The sequence below is a fragment of the Chiloscyllium plagiosum genome, unplaced genomic scaffold (assembly GCF_037043375.1).
Source record: "Chiloscyllium plagiosum isolate Xiang-an unplaced genomic scaffold, Cpla_swu_hap1 HiC_scaffold_28, whole genome shotgun sequence".
Classification (NCBI taxonomy): domain Eukaryota; kingdom Metazoa; phylum Chordata; class Chondrichthyes; order Orectolobiformes; family Hemiscylliidae; genus Chiloscyllium; species Chiloscyllium plagiosum.
The window spans coordinates 4,114,603-4,135,568 of NW_028270166.1; the positions used below are offsets into that span (position 1 = coordinate 4,114,603).

A 20,966-nucleotide genomic window follows, 5' to 3' on the forward strand; every position below is an offset into this window, starting at 1 on the left:
GCCATACTATAGGAAGGATGTGGAGGCACTGGAACGGGTGCAGAGGAGGTTTACCAGGATGTCGCCTGGTATGGAAGGAAGATCGTATGAGGAAAGACTGAGACACTTGGGGCTGTTTTCATTAGAGAAAAGAAGGTTTAGGGGTGACTTGATTGAGGTGTACAAGATGATTAGGGGGTTAGATAGGGTTGACAGTGTGAACCTTTTCCCGCGTATGGAGTCGGGTATTACAAGGGGGCATAGCTTTAAATTAAGGGGGGGTAGATATAGGACTGAAGTTAGGGGTAGGTTCTTCACTCAGCGAGTCGTAAGTTCATGGAATGCCCTGCCAGTAGCAGTGGTGGACTCTCCCTCTTTATGGGCATTGGATAGGTATATGGAGGATAGTGGGTTAGTATAGGTTAGGTGGGGTTGGATCGGCGCAACATCGAGGGCCAAAGGGCCTGTACTGCGCTGTATTCTTCTATGTTCTATGTTCTATGTTCTATTCCACCCTCCATATCCCTGAGGAAGTCTGTGTTCCAACTCACACCAGGAGCTGAAACCTCTCACTCACCTGTGATCACAGACCTACACTGGCTCCCAGTGAAGTTACTCACTGATCTTAGAATGCTTATCCTCATTTTCAAATCTTTTCACAGCCTCATTTTTCCCTAATGCCATACCTTCTCCATCCCATAATCTTCCAATATTGGGGAATTCTGGCTTCTTCAGCATCTCTCGAGTTTAATCACTTCAGAGAAAATGCTTGAAATACTCAGCAGAGGTGTGCAGAAAGAAAACAAAACTTAATGTTTTAGACCTTTAACCACATGAAGATTGGTTCCAATAAAAGAGAAGCTTTCTTTTCTCTCCTCTGTTGCCACCTGACCCGCTGAATTCTTTCAGGGTTCTCTGCTTTCATTTCAGATTCTATGCAGGAATACAACAAGGTCTGCAATTGATTTAAATTTCCCCAAAAGAGAAAGATGAATCACCCAGGGTTAACAAAAAAGTTAATCAGTAATGGTGTATAAGAATGCCAGAATCGTGGTGAGCCTGAGGATTGGGAGCAATTTGCACCAACAAAGGAGGATCAGGAAAAGACAACAGCAACCTAATGGGCTGCATCAAAGTGGACTGTAAAAGCTTCTGTCAGTTTGTTAAAAGGAAATAATTAGCAAAATGTGAGACAGGAGAATTTACAATGGAGAACAGAAAATATCAAAGAAAGTTTATGGGAGGGAAGTCATATTTGACAATGTTTTTTGGAGTTTGATGTTACTTGTAGCAGAGGCAAAGGTGAACCAGTGGATGTGGCGTGCTGGCATTTTCAGAAGGCTTTTAATTAGATCCCACACAGGAGGTTAGTCAATAACATTAGCGCACATGGGATTGGGAGGAAAATGCAAAGACAGTTTTGAGAATTTGTTAATAGACAGAAAGCAGAAAGGAGTAAAAAAAAGCTGGATCATTGGCTATTCACCCTATCCATGCCCCTCATTATTTTATAAACCTCTGTAAGGTCACCCCTCAGCCTCCGACGCTCCAGGGAAAACAGCCCCAGCCTATTCAGCCTGTCACTAGAGCTCAAATCCTCCAACCCTGGCAAATTCCTTGTAAATCTTTTCTGAACTCTTTCAAGGTTCACAACATCCTTCCGATAAGAGGGGGACCAGAACTGCATGCAATATTCCAACAGTGGCCTAACCAATGTCCTATACTTCCTCAACATGACCTCCCAACTCTTATATTCAATGCAGTGACCAATAAAGGCAAGCATACCAAACACCTTCTTCACTATCCTATAAACCTGGGGCTCCACTTTCAAAGAATAGAGAAAATATTTCTGATATAAGAGGTTAGAATGTGCAGGAGTCCAAAAGGATCTGAGTCATAGATTCATAGAAGCAGACCCTTCAGTCCAACTTGTCCATGTTGACTAAATTTCCGAACTAAACTAGTCCCACTTACCTGTATTTGGCCCATATCCCTCTAAACCTTTCTTTTTCATGTACCTGTCCAAAAATCTTTTAAATATTGGAATTGTATCTGCATCTACCACTTTCTCTGGTAGTTCATTCCACAAACGAACCACCCTCTGTGTGGGTGTTCTTGATTGGGAGGCATTAAATGTGCAGCAAGCAATGAGGAAGGCAAGCAGAATGTTGTTATTCAGTTCAGGGGGGTTTGAGTACAGGAGTGAAGCTGTCTCACTGCAAATGCATTGAGTCTTGGTGAGGCTGCAGTAGAGTATTGTGTGCTTCACAAATGACATTCCCTCCATTGTAAGGTGAGAAGTAGGGATATTCAATGATGATTGCACAATGTTCAACACCATTCGTGATCCTCAGCTGCTGAAGCAGTCTGTTCAAGTGCAGCAAGACTACGACAATATTCAGGTTTGGGCTGAAAAGTGGCAAATAACATTCAAGCCACACAAATGCCAGGTCAAGATCATCTCCAATAAGAAACTACCATCCCCCCTTTGAAAATCAATGCCATTAGCATCACTGCATCCCCCACTATCAATATTCTGGAGATTACCATGAACTAGAAACTGGTTTATATGACTGGTTCAGTTCAATCATATAAACAGCAGGTCAGCAACAAGGAATTCTGCGGCATAGCTCACCTTCTGACTCCCCAAAACCTATCCACCATCTACAAGGCACAATTTGGGAGTGGCTGAAAATGTGTTGCTGGAAAAGCACAGCAGGTCAGGCAGCATCCGGGGAACAGGAGAATCGACGTTTCGGGCATAAGCCCTTCTTCAGGAATGAGGAAAGTGTGTCCAGCAGGCTAAGATAAAAGGTAGGGAGGAGGGACTTGGGGGAGGGGCGTTGGAAATGCGATAGGTGGAAAGAGGTCAAGGTGAGGGTGATAGGTCAGAGTGGGGTGGGGGCGGAGAGGTCAGGAAGAAGATTGCAGGTTAGGAAGGCGGTGCTGAGTTCAAGGGATTTGACTGAGACAAGGTGGGGGGAGGGGAAATGAGGATACTGGTGAAATCCGAGTTCATTCCTTGTGGTTGGAGGGTTCCTAGGCGGACGATGAGGTGCTCTTCCTCCAACCGTCGTGTTGTTGTGGTCTGGCGATGGAGGAGTCCAAAGACCTGCATATCCTTGGTGGAGTGGGAGGGGGAGTTGAAGTGTTGAGCCACAGGGTGGTTGGGTTGGTTGGTCTGGGTGTCCCAGAGGTGTTCTCTGAAACGCTCCGCAAGTAGGCGGCCTGTCTCCCCAATATAGAGGAGGCCACATCGGGTGCAGAGGATGCAATAGATGATGTGTGTGGAGGTGCAGGTGAATTTGTGGCGGCTATGGAAGTTTCCTTTGGGGCCTTGGAGGGAGGTGAGGGGGGAGGTGTGGGTGCAAGTCTTGCACGTCCTGCGGTTGCAGGGGAAGTGTAATTTGGGAGTGTAATGGAATACTCCCTACTTGCCTGGATGGGTGCAGCTCCAACAACACTCAACAAGCTCAACACCACCCAGGGCAAAACAGCCCAATAGATTGGCATCACATCCAAAAGCATCCACTCTCTCCAACACTGATGCCCCATAGCAGAAATGCGTGACATCTACAAGATGCACTGCAGAAATTCACCCAAGATCCTTTGACAACAATTTCCAAACCCACGACCATTTCCATCCAGAAGGACAAGAGCAACAGACATCTGGGAACACCACCCCCTGCAAGTTCCCTTCCAAGCCACTCACCGTCCTGACTTGGAAAACTCTATTAAGACATTCCTTAGAACCTGACTCAGTGACACTATTGGTCAGCTGTCCAAATACCTGCTCAGGTAACTCAATAATGAACACACACCTCTCCAGAGAGTGTTTAATCAGGACAATGTAGAGAGAACTTTACTCTGTATCCAACCTCATGCTGTTCCTGTCCTGGGAGTATTTGATGGGGGGACAGTATTAAAGGAGCTTCACGCTGTATCTAACACTATGCTGTTCCTGTCCTGGGAGTGTTTAATCGGGGATAGTGCTTTACTCTGAGCACTTTCACCTGTTACAGACTCATAGAGTCATAGAGATGTACAGCATGGAAACAGACCCTTCGGTCCAACTTGTCCATGCTGACCAGATATCCCAACCCAATCTAGTCCCACCTTCCAGCACCCAGCCCATATCCCTTCAAATCCTTCCTATTCATATTCCCATCCAAATGCTCTTAAATGTTGCAGTTGTACCAGCCTCCACCAGATCCTCTGGCAGCTCATTCCATACACATACCACCCTCTGTGTGAAAAAGTTGCCTCTTAGGTCTCTTTTATATCTTTCCCCTCTCACCCTAACCTATGACCTCTAGTTCTGGACTCCCCAACCCCAGGGAAAAAACTTGTCTGTTTATCCTATCCATGCCCCTCATAATTTTGTAAACCTCTACAAGGTCACCCCTCAGCCTCTGATGCTCCAGGGAAAACAGCCCCAACCTGTTCAGCCTCTCCCCATAGCTCAAATCCTCCAACCCTGGCAACATCCTTGTAAATCTTTTCTGAACTCTTTCAAGTTTCACAACATCTTTCTGATAGGAAGGAAACCAGAATTGCACGCAATATTCCAACAGTGGCCTAACCAATGTCTTATACAGCCACAACATGACCTCCCAACTTCTGTACTCAATACTCTGACCAATAAAGGAAAGCATACCAAATGCCTTCTTCACTATCCTATCTACCTGTGACTCCACTTTCAAGGAGCTATAAACCTGCACTCCAAGGTCTCTTTGTTCAGCAACACTCCCTAGGACCTTACCATTAAGTGTATAAGTCCTGCTAAGATTTGCTTTCCCAAAATGCAGCACCTCACATTTATCTGAATTAAACTCCATCTGCCACTTCTCAGCCCATTGGCCCATCTGGTCCAGATCCTGTTGTAATCTGAGGTAACCTTCTTCGCTGTCCACTACACCTCCAATTTTGGTGTCATCTGCAAACTTACAAACTGTACCTCTTATGCTCGCATCCAAATCATTTATATAAATGACAAAAAGTAGAGGGCCCAGCACCGATCCTTGTGGCACTCCACTGGTCACAGGCCTCCAGTCTGAAAAACAACCCTCCACCACCACCCTCTGTCTTCTACCTTTGAGCCAGTTCTGTATCCAAATGGCTAGTTCTCCCTGTATTCCATGAGATCTAACCTTGCTAATCATTCTCCCATGGGGAACCTTGTCGAACGCCTTACTGAAGTCCATAAAGATCACATCTACTGCTCTGCCCTCATCAATCTTCTTTGTTACTTCTTCAAAAAACTCAATCAAGTTTGTGAGACATGATTTCCCACGCACAAAGCCATGTTGACTATCCCGAATCAGTCCTTGCCTTTCCAAATACATGTACATCCTGTCCCTCAGGATTCCCTCCAACAACTTGCCCACCACCGAGGTCAGGCTCACTGCTCTATAGTTCCCTGGCTTGTCCTTACCGCCCTTCTTAAACAGTGGCACCACGCTAGCCAACCTCCAGTCTTCCGGCTCCTCACCTGTCACTATCGATGATACAAATATCTCAGCAAGAGGCCCAGCAATCATTTCTCTAGTTTCCCACAGAGTTCTCGGGTACACCTGATCAGGTCCTGGGGATTTATCCACCTTTAACCGTTTCAAGACATCCAGCACTTCCTTCTCTGTAATATGGACATTCTGCAAGATGTCACCATCTATTTCCCTACAGTCTATATCTTCCATATCCTTTTCCACAGTAAATACTGATGCAAAATATTCATTTAGTATCTCCCCCATTTTCTGTGGCTCCACACAAAGGCCACCTTGCTGATCTTTGAGGGGCCCTATTTTCTCCCTAGTTACTCTTTTGTCTTTAATGTATTTGTAAAAACCCTTTGGATTCTCCTTAATTCTATCTGCCAAAGCTATCTCATATCCCTCTTATGTATACTCCTACTTCCTTTATACTCTTCTAAGGATTCACTCGATCTATCCTGTCTATACCTGACATATGCTTCCTTCTTTTTCTTAACCAAACCCTCAATTTCTTTAGTCATCCAGCATTCCCTATACCTACCAGCCTTTCCTTTCATCCTAACAGGAATATACTTTCTCTGGATTCGCGCTATCTCATTTCTGAAGGCTTCCTATTTCTCAGTCGTCCCTTTACCTGCGAACATCTGCCCCCAATCAGCTTTCAAAAGTTCTTGCCTAATACTGTCAAAATTGGCCTTTCTCCAATTTAGAACTTCAACTTTTAGATCTGGTCTATCCTTTTCCATCACTATTTTAAAACAAATAGAATTATGGTCGCTGGCCCCAAAATGCTCCCCCACTGACACCTCAGTCACCTGCCCTGCCTTATTTCCCAAGAGTAGGTCACGTTCTGCACCTTCTCTAGTAGATACATCCACATACTGAATCAGAAAATTGTCTTGTACACACTTAAGAAATTCCTCTCCATCTAAACCTTAAACACTATGGCAGTCCCAGTCGATGTTTGGAAAGTTAAAATCCCCAACCATAACTACCCTATTATTCTTACAGACAGCTAAGATCTCCTTACAAGTTTGTTTCTCAATTTCCCTCTGACTATTAGGGTGTTAAAAATTGGAAATGTTCCCCATTGCAGGTTCCAAACTCACAGCGATAAACATTAAATTCAGTGTATGTAACAGAAGGTGGGTTCTGTGGACACAGCAATGCCAGTAGTCTCTTACGCAGAGAGGATTAGTTAGACCCTTCTGCAGGGCCTTTGAGTGCAGATCCTTGAAGAGTTGAATTGTGAAAATGGCATTGCAAGGGAAGGAAATGGGTTTAACCCAAATTCTACTTGCCCCTACTGCCCCCTACTAAAAGCCTCACTGAGGTGAGTAATGGTCAAAAGAATGAAACACTGCGGGCTTGCCTTACCTTTCGCACACACGCACAGTCCATGCAGCTATAATCCACGAAGAGATACTAAAGACCAGGAGCACGGTCCCTGGGCAAATTGTCATGAGAGTCTTCATTACAAAGCGAGTATTGAAGTTTATCTTGTTGAGGGCTCCAATGCTTCGAGATGAGGCGTCTGTGAATAGTTTACTGTGGAGCAACATCACCCTGGCAATCAGATAGAGTCTGAGGAACATGGGGATGGAGAGGATAATGTCCACGTCTGCATTGGCCATTGACGTTGTATAAGTGAAGGCGAGACGTGCGGTCCATGTGAAGATGTACTGCCCAGGGATTGGGTGAATCGCACACACAAGCAACTCCAGGCAGATGAAAAATATCCTTTCGTAGGTCATGGCTATTCTCCAATCGTCAGCTCCATTGTCAACCATGAAGAGCTAGAAGGCAAGGAAGAGATGGCAGGGTTAGGCCCAAGGGGCTCATAGGAACAGGAGGAGGCCATTCAGCCCCTTGAGAATGATCTACCTTTCAAATATATCATGGCTGATCTTTATTTTGCCTTCATTCTGAACCTCTTATTAGCTCTTGCCCTAGAAAAGTCTCTGTTTTATCATTTTCAATTACCTCCTCTCAACCTCAGCAGCCTATTGGTGGAACAGTAATGCACTGTCTCCTGAACGGCTGGACCAAATGTTAAAGTCCCTCACCCTTCCAACAAAATGGCTTCTTTCCCTTGACCCAGTCAAATCCTTTCATCATCAAAAAAGATAACAGATCAGAAAAAGGTAACAGTCTGTGATCTGCCTTTGAGAGGAATGTCATTAATTGTCAAAACTAAACATTTTGCAATCCTTCCCTTTTCTCTGATTCTGTACCTACTTCAAATACCAGGGGTCAGTTTGCTCAGTTGGTTGAATGGCTGGTTAGAGTAGAGAGTGTGGTGTTGGAAAAGCACAGCAGGCCAGGCAGCATCCAAGGAGCAGGAGAATCGATGTTTCGAGCATAAGCCCTTCATCCTGATGAAGGACTTATGCCTGAAACGTGGACTCTCCTGCTCCTCAGATGCTGCCTGACCTGCTGTGCTTTTCCAGACCCACACTCATGACTCTGATCTCCAGCATCTGCAGACCTCACTTTGCCTGAATGGCTGGTTAATAATGCTAAACATATGGGTTCAATTTCTGCACTGGCTGAGGTCACTGGGAAGGGGCCAGCTTCTCAACCCACCCCCACCCCTCACTTAAGGCATGGTGACCCTCAAGTTAACTCACTACCAGTTGCCTCCCTGTAATGAGACAGCAGTACTATGGTGACTTTAACATTTTTTCAAACCAGGAAAAAGAGAAGGCCACTCAGCCCTTTGACCCTGTTCTGCCATTTAATAAGATTGTGGCTGATCTCACAACACCCAACCATGACAGAATGTTAGATTCCTGAATTGCTAACTCTGCTTCTCTCTCTGCAGCATCTACCTTGCCTTAGTGAGAGTTACCACAATGGCTGATTTTATTTCAGAATGACAACAACCTGCCTGATACCGTTAGAGTGAAATCAGGATCAGTTATCACTGGAAAGTTTCCGAAGTCAGGGATCAAATCTAACTCACAGAAGTAGCTTGCTAATTGGGCAAGGCAGCAATAAATCAATTCCCTTTCACTGCCATTGTGAGAAATTCCTGATCCGAATTTAAAACTCATAAGCATTGTTTTCAATTGCAAGCAGTGTTCTCAGTTATTCATTGTGGTGAACAGCCTGATCACTGAATGCAAGAAGCTCCTGAATCTAACAATCTCCGGCATAGTTCTTAAAATGCCAATAGTTTAACAATTGCTTCTAGAGTCTGCTGGACCAGCCCATGTCCACAGCTCACCCTCCCTGCTTCCCTCACATATTGCCCATATTAATGCTGCTCCCAACACAGTGTCAGGCACTGACACCCTGCACAATGTGCTGCCAGTTGAGAAAGAGATTTCACTGTTACACAGCATCCCTGTTCCACATGAGGATTGGCTGTGAGGAGCTTCTTTCACTGTTGTCAGTCAATTATGAAAATTTAAACTCAATGATGGAAGGCACTGAGAAACACACAGAGCTAGTCATTGCAAACAGCAAAATGAGGGGGTCACGCATAGGGTATTCAGTTGCTAACCCTCCAGGAGACTGTGACCTGGAATCTCCAGCCATTAAATAGGAACCTCCAGGACATCACTGCAGGTTTCTCTCACACACACACACAGACATACACACACAGACACAGAAACACAAACATTAACACACACAGAAGCAAACAGACATACACACACACAGACCCAAACATTCACACAAACAGATATAGAAACACATACAGATAGAAAGAGACATGGACACACCCACAGATACTTATAGAAAACCACACGTACACACACAAGAAAGAATTGACTGAGTTAAAAAGACATTGATCCATAATTTTCTTTGAACAGTTTCATTTGTTCGAAAAAAAGATGTGAAACAGGGAAAGCAATGGCCATTTGACCAAGATTCATCCAATCAGTGGAACCAGGACTTTATTCTTTGACAGTTACTGCCTTCAGGAAGAAGCATGCTGCAGTGATAGAAACAGAGCAGTGTAGGGGACAGGATGGCTGTGCTCACATCATGCAACCTGGTAAATGGCAGGAGGTCACCCAGACTGAAGGAGTGCTGGTCATCAATACTGAGATGGGAGGCCCCTTCATTGGGCCAAACAAGGAAAGGGGAAATGTGGGGAGCTCAAGTGCTAAGGTGAAAGGAACAAATTTGTAAAGGAAGAAATTGCATTTATATAGTGCCTTTTGCCACTGCCTCCTGTCCTGCATGTACCTATACCTCCCAGGAGATCTGTCATGGGGTGTCAATGACTGAGAGGGCTATTTTGTGTGAGATCCCAGACTCTGCACAAGTTACTGACCATTTTCTGCTGTCCACCTTTGGAGATATTGATTCTTTTGCCTCAGCCATTGTGTGTTTAAAGAGGGCAATGCTCCCATATCACAGCAGCTAAAAAAGAATAAGGTGCCAGAGTGGGAAGGTTTGAACGATAGGGAGAGGCTGAATAAGCTGGGGCTGTTTTCTCTGGACCATCGGAGTCTGAGAGATGACCTTATAGAGGTTTTAAAAAACATGAGGGGCATGGATGAGATAAACAGACAAACTCTTTTCTCTGGGGTAGGGGAGTCCAGAACTAATGGCATAGGTTTAGGGTGAGAGGGGAAAGAAATAAAAGAGACCTAGGGGGCAACGTTTTCATGCAGAGGGTGGTACATGTACGGAATGAGCTGCCAGAGGGAGTGGTGGAGGATGGTAGATTTGCAACATTTAAAAGGCATGTGGATGGGTATATGAATAGGAAAAGTTTAGAGGGATATAGGTCAGGTGCTGGCAAATGGAACTAGATTTATGTAGGATATCTGGTCGGCATGGACTAGTTGGACTGAAGGTTCTGTTTCTGTGTTGGACATCTCTATGATTCTATGACATGGGATTTGGGAACGGGATGAGACCCATGAGCCTGTTCCAATATCCAATAAGATCATGGCTGACCTGGTCATGGTCTCAGCTGCATTCTTCCCATTTGGCTCTAGCCCCACCCCTAACCCTTGACTCCCAGAATACCTCACAGTGAAATCCAGTGTGTACAGCAATGTGGGGAACACAGCAGCCAATTTGCCTACTGCCAGATTCCACAAACAGCAATGAAATAATTGATCAGCTCTTTTTGCAATGTAGGTCGAGGGGTAAAGTACTGGTCAGAACAATGCAGGGATCCTGCTCTGGGTGAAGCAGCATTTGGCATTTGTGGTCATGCATCTGAAGAGGGCCCAGAGGCTACAGCGAGCCCCACTGGGCTATGGCTGACACCATAGACTCATGCAGGACAGAGTCTGTCCCACCAAAGAGAACTTAACAGGCACAACTATAAATATTCAATGTACCTTGAATCTGGAACTTTGGAAACACTGCTGAGAGAGTTGTCAGCTCATTCTACTAGAAATTATTTTAATAAGAATGATTTTCAATTAACACGACTGTTTAAACACACATAATTAGAAGTTTAGTGCTTCACTGGTTATATTAATATATTTTGCATTTTTTTTGAAGATGTCTAGTTTCAAATCCCTTTACAATTGACTGATGGGAGTGAACACTGTAGGATTAAAATGGATGCATTGGGAGTGAAGGGTTATTGGGGGTGACATGAACTCCACCAACATTTATAGGCTGAAGGTCTTGAGTGTTCTTCGAGTATTTCTGCTGTTACATTGAATCCTCAAAAGCAGAGAATAATGGCAGCAGTTTCGAACCAGCCAAAGACTCACCCGTTCTGTGCCTATCACCCTCTGTAAGCTGGAACTCTGTTCCCTTTTCAGAACCTAATTCACAGAGTCCCGTTCGCCCACTGAGCCTGTGCTCACTGACCTACACTGGTTTTTACAATCCAGTAAATCCACAATTTGTTCATCCTTGCTTGCCAAACCCAAGGTTTTCCTCCATCCTGTCTCTGTCAAATCCTCAAGCCCCACAACCCTCTGAAATCTATCCACTGCTCCTGATATTTTGCCCTCCAGCATTTCCCCAGCCTTCACTATTGGTAGCCAGGCATGTAACTGCTTGAACCCAAACTCCTGAATTCCGTCCTCTCTGGCCCTTGCTTTTGCCCCTTTAAAACACTTTTCATAATATATCCTTTGACCACATTGTATTTACCATTGATTCCTTATATGTTCCGATGTCAAAGCACCTTGGAATGTTTTGCACCAAACTCAAGGTGCTACATAAATGCAAGTTGTAATGAATTTTTTTTCAGACCAGCTGATACCTCTCTGATGCACAATGAACAGTGTGTAAAAACAGAAATCATCTGGGAACCAGCTCCGAGATGGGCAAAATCTAGCATGGGGGTCACAGTAACAACCATATTTTCTGTTTTACTCATTCAGGAGAGATGGGGCCTGCACTTATTCTCCGTCCCTAGTTGCCCCTTCAGAAGGTGGTGGTGAGCTGCTTTCTTGAACCACTACAAATCCTTTGGGTGGACCCACAATGACTGTTATGGAGAGAGTTCCAGGACTTTGACCCAGTGATAGTGAAGGAACGATGGTATGTTTCCAAATCAGGATGGTGAATGGCCTGGAGGAGAGTTTGCAAATTTCTGCTCCAGTGTTCAATGCCCTGACTGTGAAAGAACAGTGTTTCAAAGCTGAACCCTGCTTTCTTTGTTCTGGGGAATCCAGACTCAGAATAAATGATTAAATGAGAGAAAGAGAGAGAAGTAAGTCATGGCAATGTGGAATAAATTATTGAGGGTTGGACTGGACCAGCTCCAAACAGTTTCAAAGGAACTTTAATTCCTCTTTCAAAATAATCAGGACAGCTCACAGCATGGCTGGTACAGCCTGACTTGGACATTGAGTTGGGCAGACAGGCTGCTAATCTCTCACTCATCGCTAACTGGGATTAACCCAAGCAGGGTCACCCCCACTGGCTCAGTAAGTACTCACTGTACCCCAGCTAATGCCAGACCCACAGACAGGACTATCCCCAAACTCAGTTTTTGAGGAGAGGGTGGGGAATGCTTTGTTGTCCCCAGGAATTGTCTGCAAATTCCCCACCGTTACACCTCTGAAAAAGAACAGAGAGAGATTCAGGTTGATGCTTGCAAGGGGAATGACAATGGGGCCAACGCACCCATGGGAGAGACAAAGGGTGGTGAGAGCCTGGAACATGCTGCCAGAGGAGGTGGTGGGAGCAGACACAATAGCAGCATTCAAGAAGCACCTGGATGAATACAGGAATAGGAAGGGAATAAAGGGATACAGATCCTGTAAGTGAAGACAGTATTCGTATGGAAGGACAAAATATGTCGACACATGTTTGGAGGGCCGAAGGGCCCGTTCCTGTGCTGTATTGTTCTTTGTTAATGTAGGTTAGACCAGAGGTCAATAGTGATGCTTTCTGTGGTTGAATATCCAACTGACATCCCAGTGTCCAAGCCTACCACTTTGCAGAAAGACCTGCCGTACCATATGCTGAGGCTGTGGAACCTCAGTCAGTGCCTGTGGGGGGAACGAGGTGGGTGAACAGTCAGGGACAAGATTGGGAAAATACCTGCATGAAAGCATCGATTCTTACCTGAATCTCCCGGGCATGATACACAATAATGAGACCCAGTAATATTACAGTGGAGAGGCTGATAAGGCATTTGAGTGCGAGGGAATATAGTGACGCCTGTAATACAACAATGAGAACTGGTTAACATCCATAAATTGCAATCATCTCACAAAGCCAACACTGTCTCTCTAATAGGCAATTCAGCAACAAACATCAGTTCTTTAAATACAAGAAAGAGCTATTTGGATTAATAAACCTCATCCTTCAGTCTCTCTGATTTAGTTGTACATTCATTGTGTTCAATTGCATGCAGGTGGTGGACATTAGCTGGGGATTCACTTATGATTCCATCAATGGGAACAGATTGAAACTGTACTGGTTAGGTTAGGATGCACATGTTTGTAAAGTATATTACAAATATAAAGGTGGATAGAGTGTGTTAAGGTTGGCTCCAGTTCAAATTAACAACCTAGTCAATTCATCCCCACACCCATCCAATCCCAACTCTCCATTCCCATCAAATATACCCATTGACCTTCTTTTCTTATCCTTTACTCCTGATGCAGTTCACTACTAACAGAATCCATAAGCTTTTCTTTATTCAATTGTAGGATGTGGATGCTGCTGGATTTTATGTCCATCCTTAGCTACCCTGGAGAGGATGGTTGTGAATTGCTGCCTTAAACTTGTCTTGGTAAAAGAGCAACCAAAACACAGTTTAGAAAGGAATGCCAGAGTTTTGACCCAGTGACAGTGAAGGCATGGCGATATATTTCCAAATCAGGATGGTGAATGCAGGAGGCGGTGCTCCCATGTATCTGCCGACCTTGTCTTTATAGATGGAAGTGGTCGTGGGTTTGGAAGGTAGTGTCAAAGGATCTTTGCTGAATTTCTGCAGTGCATCTTGTAGATAGTACACACACACACTGCTGCTACTGAACATCAGTGGTGGAGGGTGTGAATGTTTGTGGATGTGGTGCCAATCAAGCGGGCTGGATGGTGTCGAGCTTCTTGAATGTCTTTGGGGCTGCAGGCAAGTGGGGAGTATTCCATTACACTCCTGACTTGTGTCTTGTAGAAAGTGGGTAATATCTGGGGAGTCAGGAGATGAGTTACTCGCTGCAGTATTCCCAATATCTGACCTATTCTTGCAGTCACTGTAGTTATATAGCTAGTCAATTCTGGTCAGTTTCTGGTCAGTGGTAACCCATAGAATGTTCAGAGTGGGGAAGTCAGTGAAGGTAACACCACTGAATGTCAAAGGACGGTGGTTAGACTGTTTCTTATTGGCTATTATCATTAGTTGGCATTTGAGTGGCACAAGCATTAGTTGCCACTTGTCAGCCCAAGACTGAATATTGTCCAGGTTTTATTGCATTTGAACATGAACTGCTTCAGTATCTGAGGAGTTGCAAATGGAGCTGAACATTGTGCAATCATCTGCAAACATCCCCACTTCTGACCTTATGATGGAGGGAAGATCATTGATGAAGCAGCTGAAGATGGTTGGGAGTGGGACACTATCCTGAGGAATTCCTGCAGAGATGTCCTGGAGCTGAGGTGACTGATCTCCAGCAACCACAACCATCTTCCTGTGTGTCAGGTATGACTCCAACCAGTGGAGAGTTTCCCACCTGTTTCCTATTGATTCCAGTTTTGTTAGGGCTCCTTGATATCACTTGGTCAAATGTCGCCTCGATGTCATAAGCTATCACTGTCCCTTCCCCTCTGGAATTCAGCCCTTTCAGTGACGTCCATGTTTGAACCAAGGCTGTAATGAGGTCAGGAGTTGAGTGGCCCTGATGGAACCCAAACTGGGCGTCACTGAGCAGGCTATTGCTGAGCTGGTGTACTGAATAGCACTGTTGATGACCCCTTCCATCATGTTACTGATGATCGAGAGTAGACCGATGGGGCAATAATTGGCCGGGTTGGTATGTCCTGCTTTTAATGTACAGGACATACCTGGGCAATTTTCCATATTGTTGGGTAGATGCTAGTGTTGTAACAGTACTGGAACAGCGTGGCTAGGGGAGTGGAAAGTTCTGAAGCACAAGATTTCAGTACTATTGCCAGAATGTTGTCAGGGCCCGTACTGGCCCCTTTCCAGTATCCAGTGACTCCAACCATTTCTTGATATCACATGGAGTGCGTCAAAAAGTGTGGTGCTGGAAAAGCACAGCCAGTCAGGCAGCATCCTGATGAAGAGCTTATGTTCAAAACGTTGACTCTCCTGCTCCTGGGATGCTGCCTGACCGGCTGTGCTTTGACTTTGATCTCCAGCATCTGCAGGTGCTCACTTTCTCCTCATGTGAAATGAACCAAATTGGCTGAAAACTGGTACCTGTGATACTGGAGAGCACTGGAGGAGGCTGAGGTGGATCATCCACTCAGTACTTCTGGCTAAAATTTGTGGCAAATGCTTCAGCCTTATCTTTTGAACAAATATGTTGGGCTCACCCTGTCATTGAGGATGGGGATATTTGTGGAGCCTCCTCCTCCAGTGAGTTGTTTAATTGTCTGCCACCATTCACACCTGGATGTGGCAGGACGGTAGAGCTTGAACAAACATCACAAAGTTGGATTTTTAAAAAATATCACTAACTCCAGATCAGACTCATCCCCACCAGTACTGTCCCCTAGTGTTATACAGAGACAGATCTGTCCCCACCAGTAATGTACCCAGCATTATACAGTAATAGACCTGTCCCCAGCAGTACTGTACCCCAGTGTTATACAGTGATAGACCTGTCCCCACCAGTATGGTACCCAGTGTTATGCAGCAACAGACATGTCCCCACCAGTACTGTACCCAGTATTAGACAGTGACAGACCTGTCCCCATCAGTACTGAACCCCAATGTTATACCGTGAAAGACCTATCCCCCGCCAGTACTGTACCTCAGTGTTATACAGCGACACATCTATCCCCACCAGTCCTCATTCCTGATGAAGGGCTCTGGCCCAAAAATTGATTTTCCTGCTCCTCAGATGCTGCCTGACATGCTGTGCTTTTCCAGCAACATACTCTCAACTCTGATCTCTAGCATCTGCAGACCTCACTGTTTCCCTGTCCCCACAAGTACTGAAACCCAATGTTATACTGTGAGAGACCTGTCCCCACCAGTACTGTACCCCAGTGTTACACAGTGACAGACCTGTCCCCACCAGTACTGTACCCCAGTGTTACACAGTGACAGACCTGTCCCCACCAGTACTGTCCCCCAGTGTAAAACAGTAACAGACCTGTCCCCACCAATACTGCACCCCAGTGTTACACAGTGACGGACCTGTCCCCACCAGTACTGTACCCCAGTGTTATACAGTGACAGACCTATCCCCACCAGTAATGTCCCCCACTGTTACACAGTGACAGACCTGTCCCCACCAGTACTGTACCCCAGTGTTTTACAGGGACAGACCTGTCCCCACTAGTACTGCAACCCAGTGTTATACAGTGACAGATCTATCCCCACCAGTACTGTACCCCAGTGTTATAGTGACAGACCTGTCCCCACCAGTACCGTACCCCAGTGTTACACAGTGACAGACCTGTCCCCACCAGTACTGTACCCCAGTGTTATATAATGACAGACTTGTCCCTATCAGTACTGTACCCCAGTGTTATACAGTGACAGACCTGTCCACACCAGTACTGTACCCCAGTGTTATACAGTGACAGACCTGTACCCACCAGTAATGTACCCCAGTGTTATACACTGACAGACCTGTCCCCACCAGTACTGTACCCCAGTGTTACACAGAGACAGACCTGTCCCCACCAGTACTGTATTCTGGATCAGTGGTGCTGGAAGAGCACAGCAATTCAGGCAGCATCCGAGGACAGGCAAAATCGACGTTTCGGGCAAAAGCCCTTCATCAGGAATAAAGGCAGAGAGCCTGAAGCGTGGAGAGATAAGCTAAAGGAGGAGCTCCTCCTTTAGCTTATCTCTCCACGCTTCAGGCTCTCTGCCTTTATTCCTGATGAAGGGCTTTTGCCCGAAACGTCGATTTTGCCTATCCTCGGATGCTGCCTGAATTGCTGTGCTCTTCTAGCACCACTGATCCAGAATCTGGTTTCCAGCATCTGCAGTCATTGTTTTTACCCACCAGTTCTGTACCCCAGTGTTATATCGAGACAAACAGGAAACCTTACATGTTTGACCTTTCATCATAAATCAATTCTCAGTAACTCAGAGTTGTGTCAATCAAACCATGTTTGCTCTGATACCCCATAAACATTTACATCAGAAAATTTGGTAATCAAGAACTCGTGTTTTCTGATTTAATTCCTCACTGTCTCACTGGGTCACCAACAAAATTATCTGACATTTGTCTAACCAGGTTTTCTGAAAATTAAACTTTTCATTTCCATGTTACTTTCTATAGCGTCAGGCTATCCAAAGCAGTTAACAGCCAATTATATACTTTGGAAATGCCGTGACAGTTGGAATGTAGCAAATCAATCCTCAATTTGTACACAACATGATCCCACTAACAACAGTGTAGTAAAAGAGATGATCATTGGTTTCATATTTCACATTATTGTTTGACGAATAAATGTTGGCTTCAAACATACAAACCATTTCAGAGTTGAGTCATGCCATGCAATCTTTTACCTACTGACAGCACAGTCAGGGCCTCAGTTTAACACCTCCTCTGAAAGATGACACCTCCAGTGCACCCTCAGAACTGCACTGCAGTGTCTGCCTGGATGCTATATAGGAGCTGGTCCCACAACCTTCAGGCTTTGGAGCAGAAAAGCCACCTACTGAATGCTAGCAGGTAACTTGAGGTTACAAATGTTTGCAAATACCTGTTTGGGCAACCAAGTGATACCCATCTTCTCACCAGCCCTTTCAGTCCTTCTCTCTGTCCCCAAAAAAGCTCTCAATTGTCTCATTAATAACATGCAAAATATTTAGAGCTCAGAAACAGCCCATTCACACCATGCTATCTACACACACACACACGTACATATACATGCACACAGACAACCACCCACACATTTGCACTTGCACCAAACACAGACACACACATACCACACACAGACACACCACATTTACACTCACTCTCACATGCACACACGCACACACAAATACAGAAGCACAGAGATACACACACACACACACACACACACACACACACACACACACACACACACACACACACACACACACACACACACACACACACACACACACACACACACACACACACACACACACAATCTCAGACACACACATGGATAGACTCACCTTAATCTCAGACACACAAGGGCAGATACAACCCTAATGTCACACACTCAAATGCAACCTTAATCTCAGACATACCTGAGGGCAGATAACCTTGGACACACACACACACACACACAAGCAGACACAACCCTAACCTTAAACACACTCAAGGGCAGATACAACAATTAAAGTCAAACACACACTAGAGCAGTCAGAACACTAACCTCAGACACACACTTGAGCACAGTGTTGGAGGGCAGAATGGAGAGTTTCAAGCACTTTGGGATAAGAAGAAAAATGAGAAAACAGAGAGACACAGAGACAGCAACAAGAAGATAGAGACTAGTAAACAACAGTAAGGATAAACAGTTACAGAAAACATACTGAGAACAGACTAAATATTACAGTTTCTAATGTTTGTGGTCCAACACAAATCACTGAACTCTATTTCTGTTATCTGTACATCTTGCTTGCATGATATATTCAGTTCAAAGAACTAATATGCTCCCAGTGTCTCTGTAGCAGATTCTATTTTATAAAAGTGGAGTTGTTTAATAATTTGTCAGGCTCCCTGTTGGACATTCTGACTGTAATTATAAATAAATTTTCAATCAGTGAGTTGGTGATGGGGCTGCAGTGTTGGGCGACACTACCAGGAGCATAAATCGACAGTGTTCCCAATTCCTACCGGGGAGCCATCGGCAATCCTAAAATGTAAACTGAGCTCAGGGGAAGTCTGGAGGATGTTGCTGTAATAAACCAGCTAAGAATGTGTGTGAGGACAGAGGGGGCAATGTGTCCTGCAGAGCTGGTCAAACACACAATTGTCTAGACAGAAATATAACCAGCAGAGTTTCCTGAGTGCTTCAGATTGTGAACACTGCTCGCCTCTCCTTTTGCTCCAGGTTTCACACAGGCCTCTGCTGAACTAGAATGCTGGAGGGGAGGGGGAGGGGTTAAATGGGAGTCAATGATGGTGACTGAGCAGATGCCTGGGTGTTTCACTGCATGATCTCCATAGCCCCTCCACTGCCATCACCCCCCTCCATGCTCTCCCCAATCACCCCCTGCCCCCATTGCCTGGCAAAGCAGAAAGCCAAGATGCTTTCTAACCTAATTCGATGATTTTTAAATGCCTGTCAAAAACAGTAAAAACAAATTGAAAACAAAATCACAAAATTGATTCAATGCCCACACCATCCCGTTACTTAAGTGCCACACACTGGTCACAAAGTCCCACAGGCTGAAGACTAATCTTCAAGTTCTGGAGAAATGAAGGTTTTCTGAATGAATAGATGTTCATTTACAAGGATTACTGTTTTTATTGAACTAATTTTTCCCCCTGAGGTGCTGAGAGGCTGACTCTGGGAGCTGGAAAGTTTACAGAACGGGATTCATAGCCTCAGAATAAGGGGCTGGTCATTTTGAACTGAGATGGGGAGACATGCCTTCACCCAGAGAGTAGTGAGTTTCGGAGGGCAGTGGGTGACCTGTCAAGACTGTGCTAAATGGATTTCTGGGTACTGAAGCAGTTAAGGGTAGGTGGAGTTGAGGATGGAACAATGACCTATTACCTTTCTGAAATGTGCAGCTGGTCTGAGGGGCTGAATAGCCTGGTCTTGTTATCTTTTCCTAAATTCTTTTGAGATAGGAATCTCTTTCTCACTTGGAGGAGGAGGGACTAACCTGGAAACTGATGACATACTGAGTCATTTCAGAAAGTTCTCTTTGCAACAGAATTGTTTCCTCAGGGATGCTCCAGACAACATGAACCCCTTGATAAAATCTGTGGTTTTGCAGAACAGTTTGGTGATTCTGAATACAGCACAGAACAAAGCCATTCGGTCCATAGTGTCTGCATCAGCCCTCCAACAAGCATCATGACTTGGTGCTGTTCTCCTGCCTTTCCCCCATATCCTTACACATTGAATCTATTGAAACAATCAGCCAATGCCTGCTGAAAAGCCTCGATTGACTCTTCCTTCACCACATTTCCAGGCAGTGCATTTCACACCCTGACCACTCGCCGGGTGAAAAGGTTTCTTTGCACATCACATCTCCTCACAGTTCCTCAAATCACTTTCAATTTATGGCTCTCTCATTCTTGATTCTTTAATGAGCTGTTCATTCTATCCAACCCACTCATGATTTTGATCTGCTCTCAACCTTGCTCTATCTGAGGAAAACAGTCCCAACTTCTTCAATCCAACCTCATCACTGAAATTCCTCATCCCTAGGAAATCACTGCTGCCCTCTCTCCAGTGTGTTCACATCCTTCCAAAGTGTGATGTCGAGAAATGTAAACCACACTCACCAGCTGAGATCTAACCGGTGTCTTGTATATGTTCAGCATCACCTCCTTACTCTGTGCTCCACATCCCCATTAATTAAGAACACTGTATGCTTTATTAATTGCTCTCTACAACTGCCCTGCTACCTTCAGTGATCTGTGCACCTACACACCCAGCATATGGGCCCTCTGCCTCTGTACCCCATTTACAATTGTACCCTTTATTTTATATTGTTTGTCCATGTTCTTCCTATCAAAATGCACCATCTTTACAATCTCTGCATTGAACTTCATCTGCCACCTATCCGCCCACTTCACCAACTCGTCAAAGTCTTTCTTAAGTTCTAGATTGTCCTCCTCAAATTTTCCAGGTTTTAATTTTGCCTGCAAACTTTGAAACTGTCCCCTGCACACCAGGATCTAGCTCATAAACAATTATTAGGCAAAGCAGGGGTCCTGATACTGACCCCTGGGGATCACCCTGAGA

The 20,966-nt window shown here is 45.0% G+C and overlaps 1 protein-coding gene across 2 annotated transcripts in view; it reads right to left on the bottom strand.

Moving 5' to 3' along the window:
• The window catches only part of LOC122565502 (small conductance calcium-activated potassium channel protein 2-like), a 107,910-nt gene that overhangs the window by 41,395 nt on the left and 45,549 nt on the right, over nt 1–20,966 (bottom strand). For both annotated transcript variants that reach the window (XM_043721542.2, XM_087975911.1), the window contains exons 3-4: nt 12,975–13,070; nt 6,846–7,264 (exon numbers count right to left, since the gene is read on the bottom strand). In XM_043721542.2, coding sequence (XP_043577477.2) covers nt 6,846–7,264; nt 12,975–13,070 — 515 coding nt within the window. The remainder of the gene's footprint in view (nt 1–6,845; nt 7,265–12,974; nt 13,071–20,966) is intronic.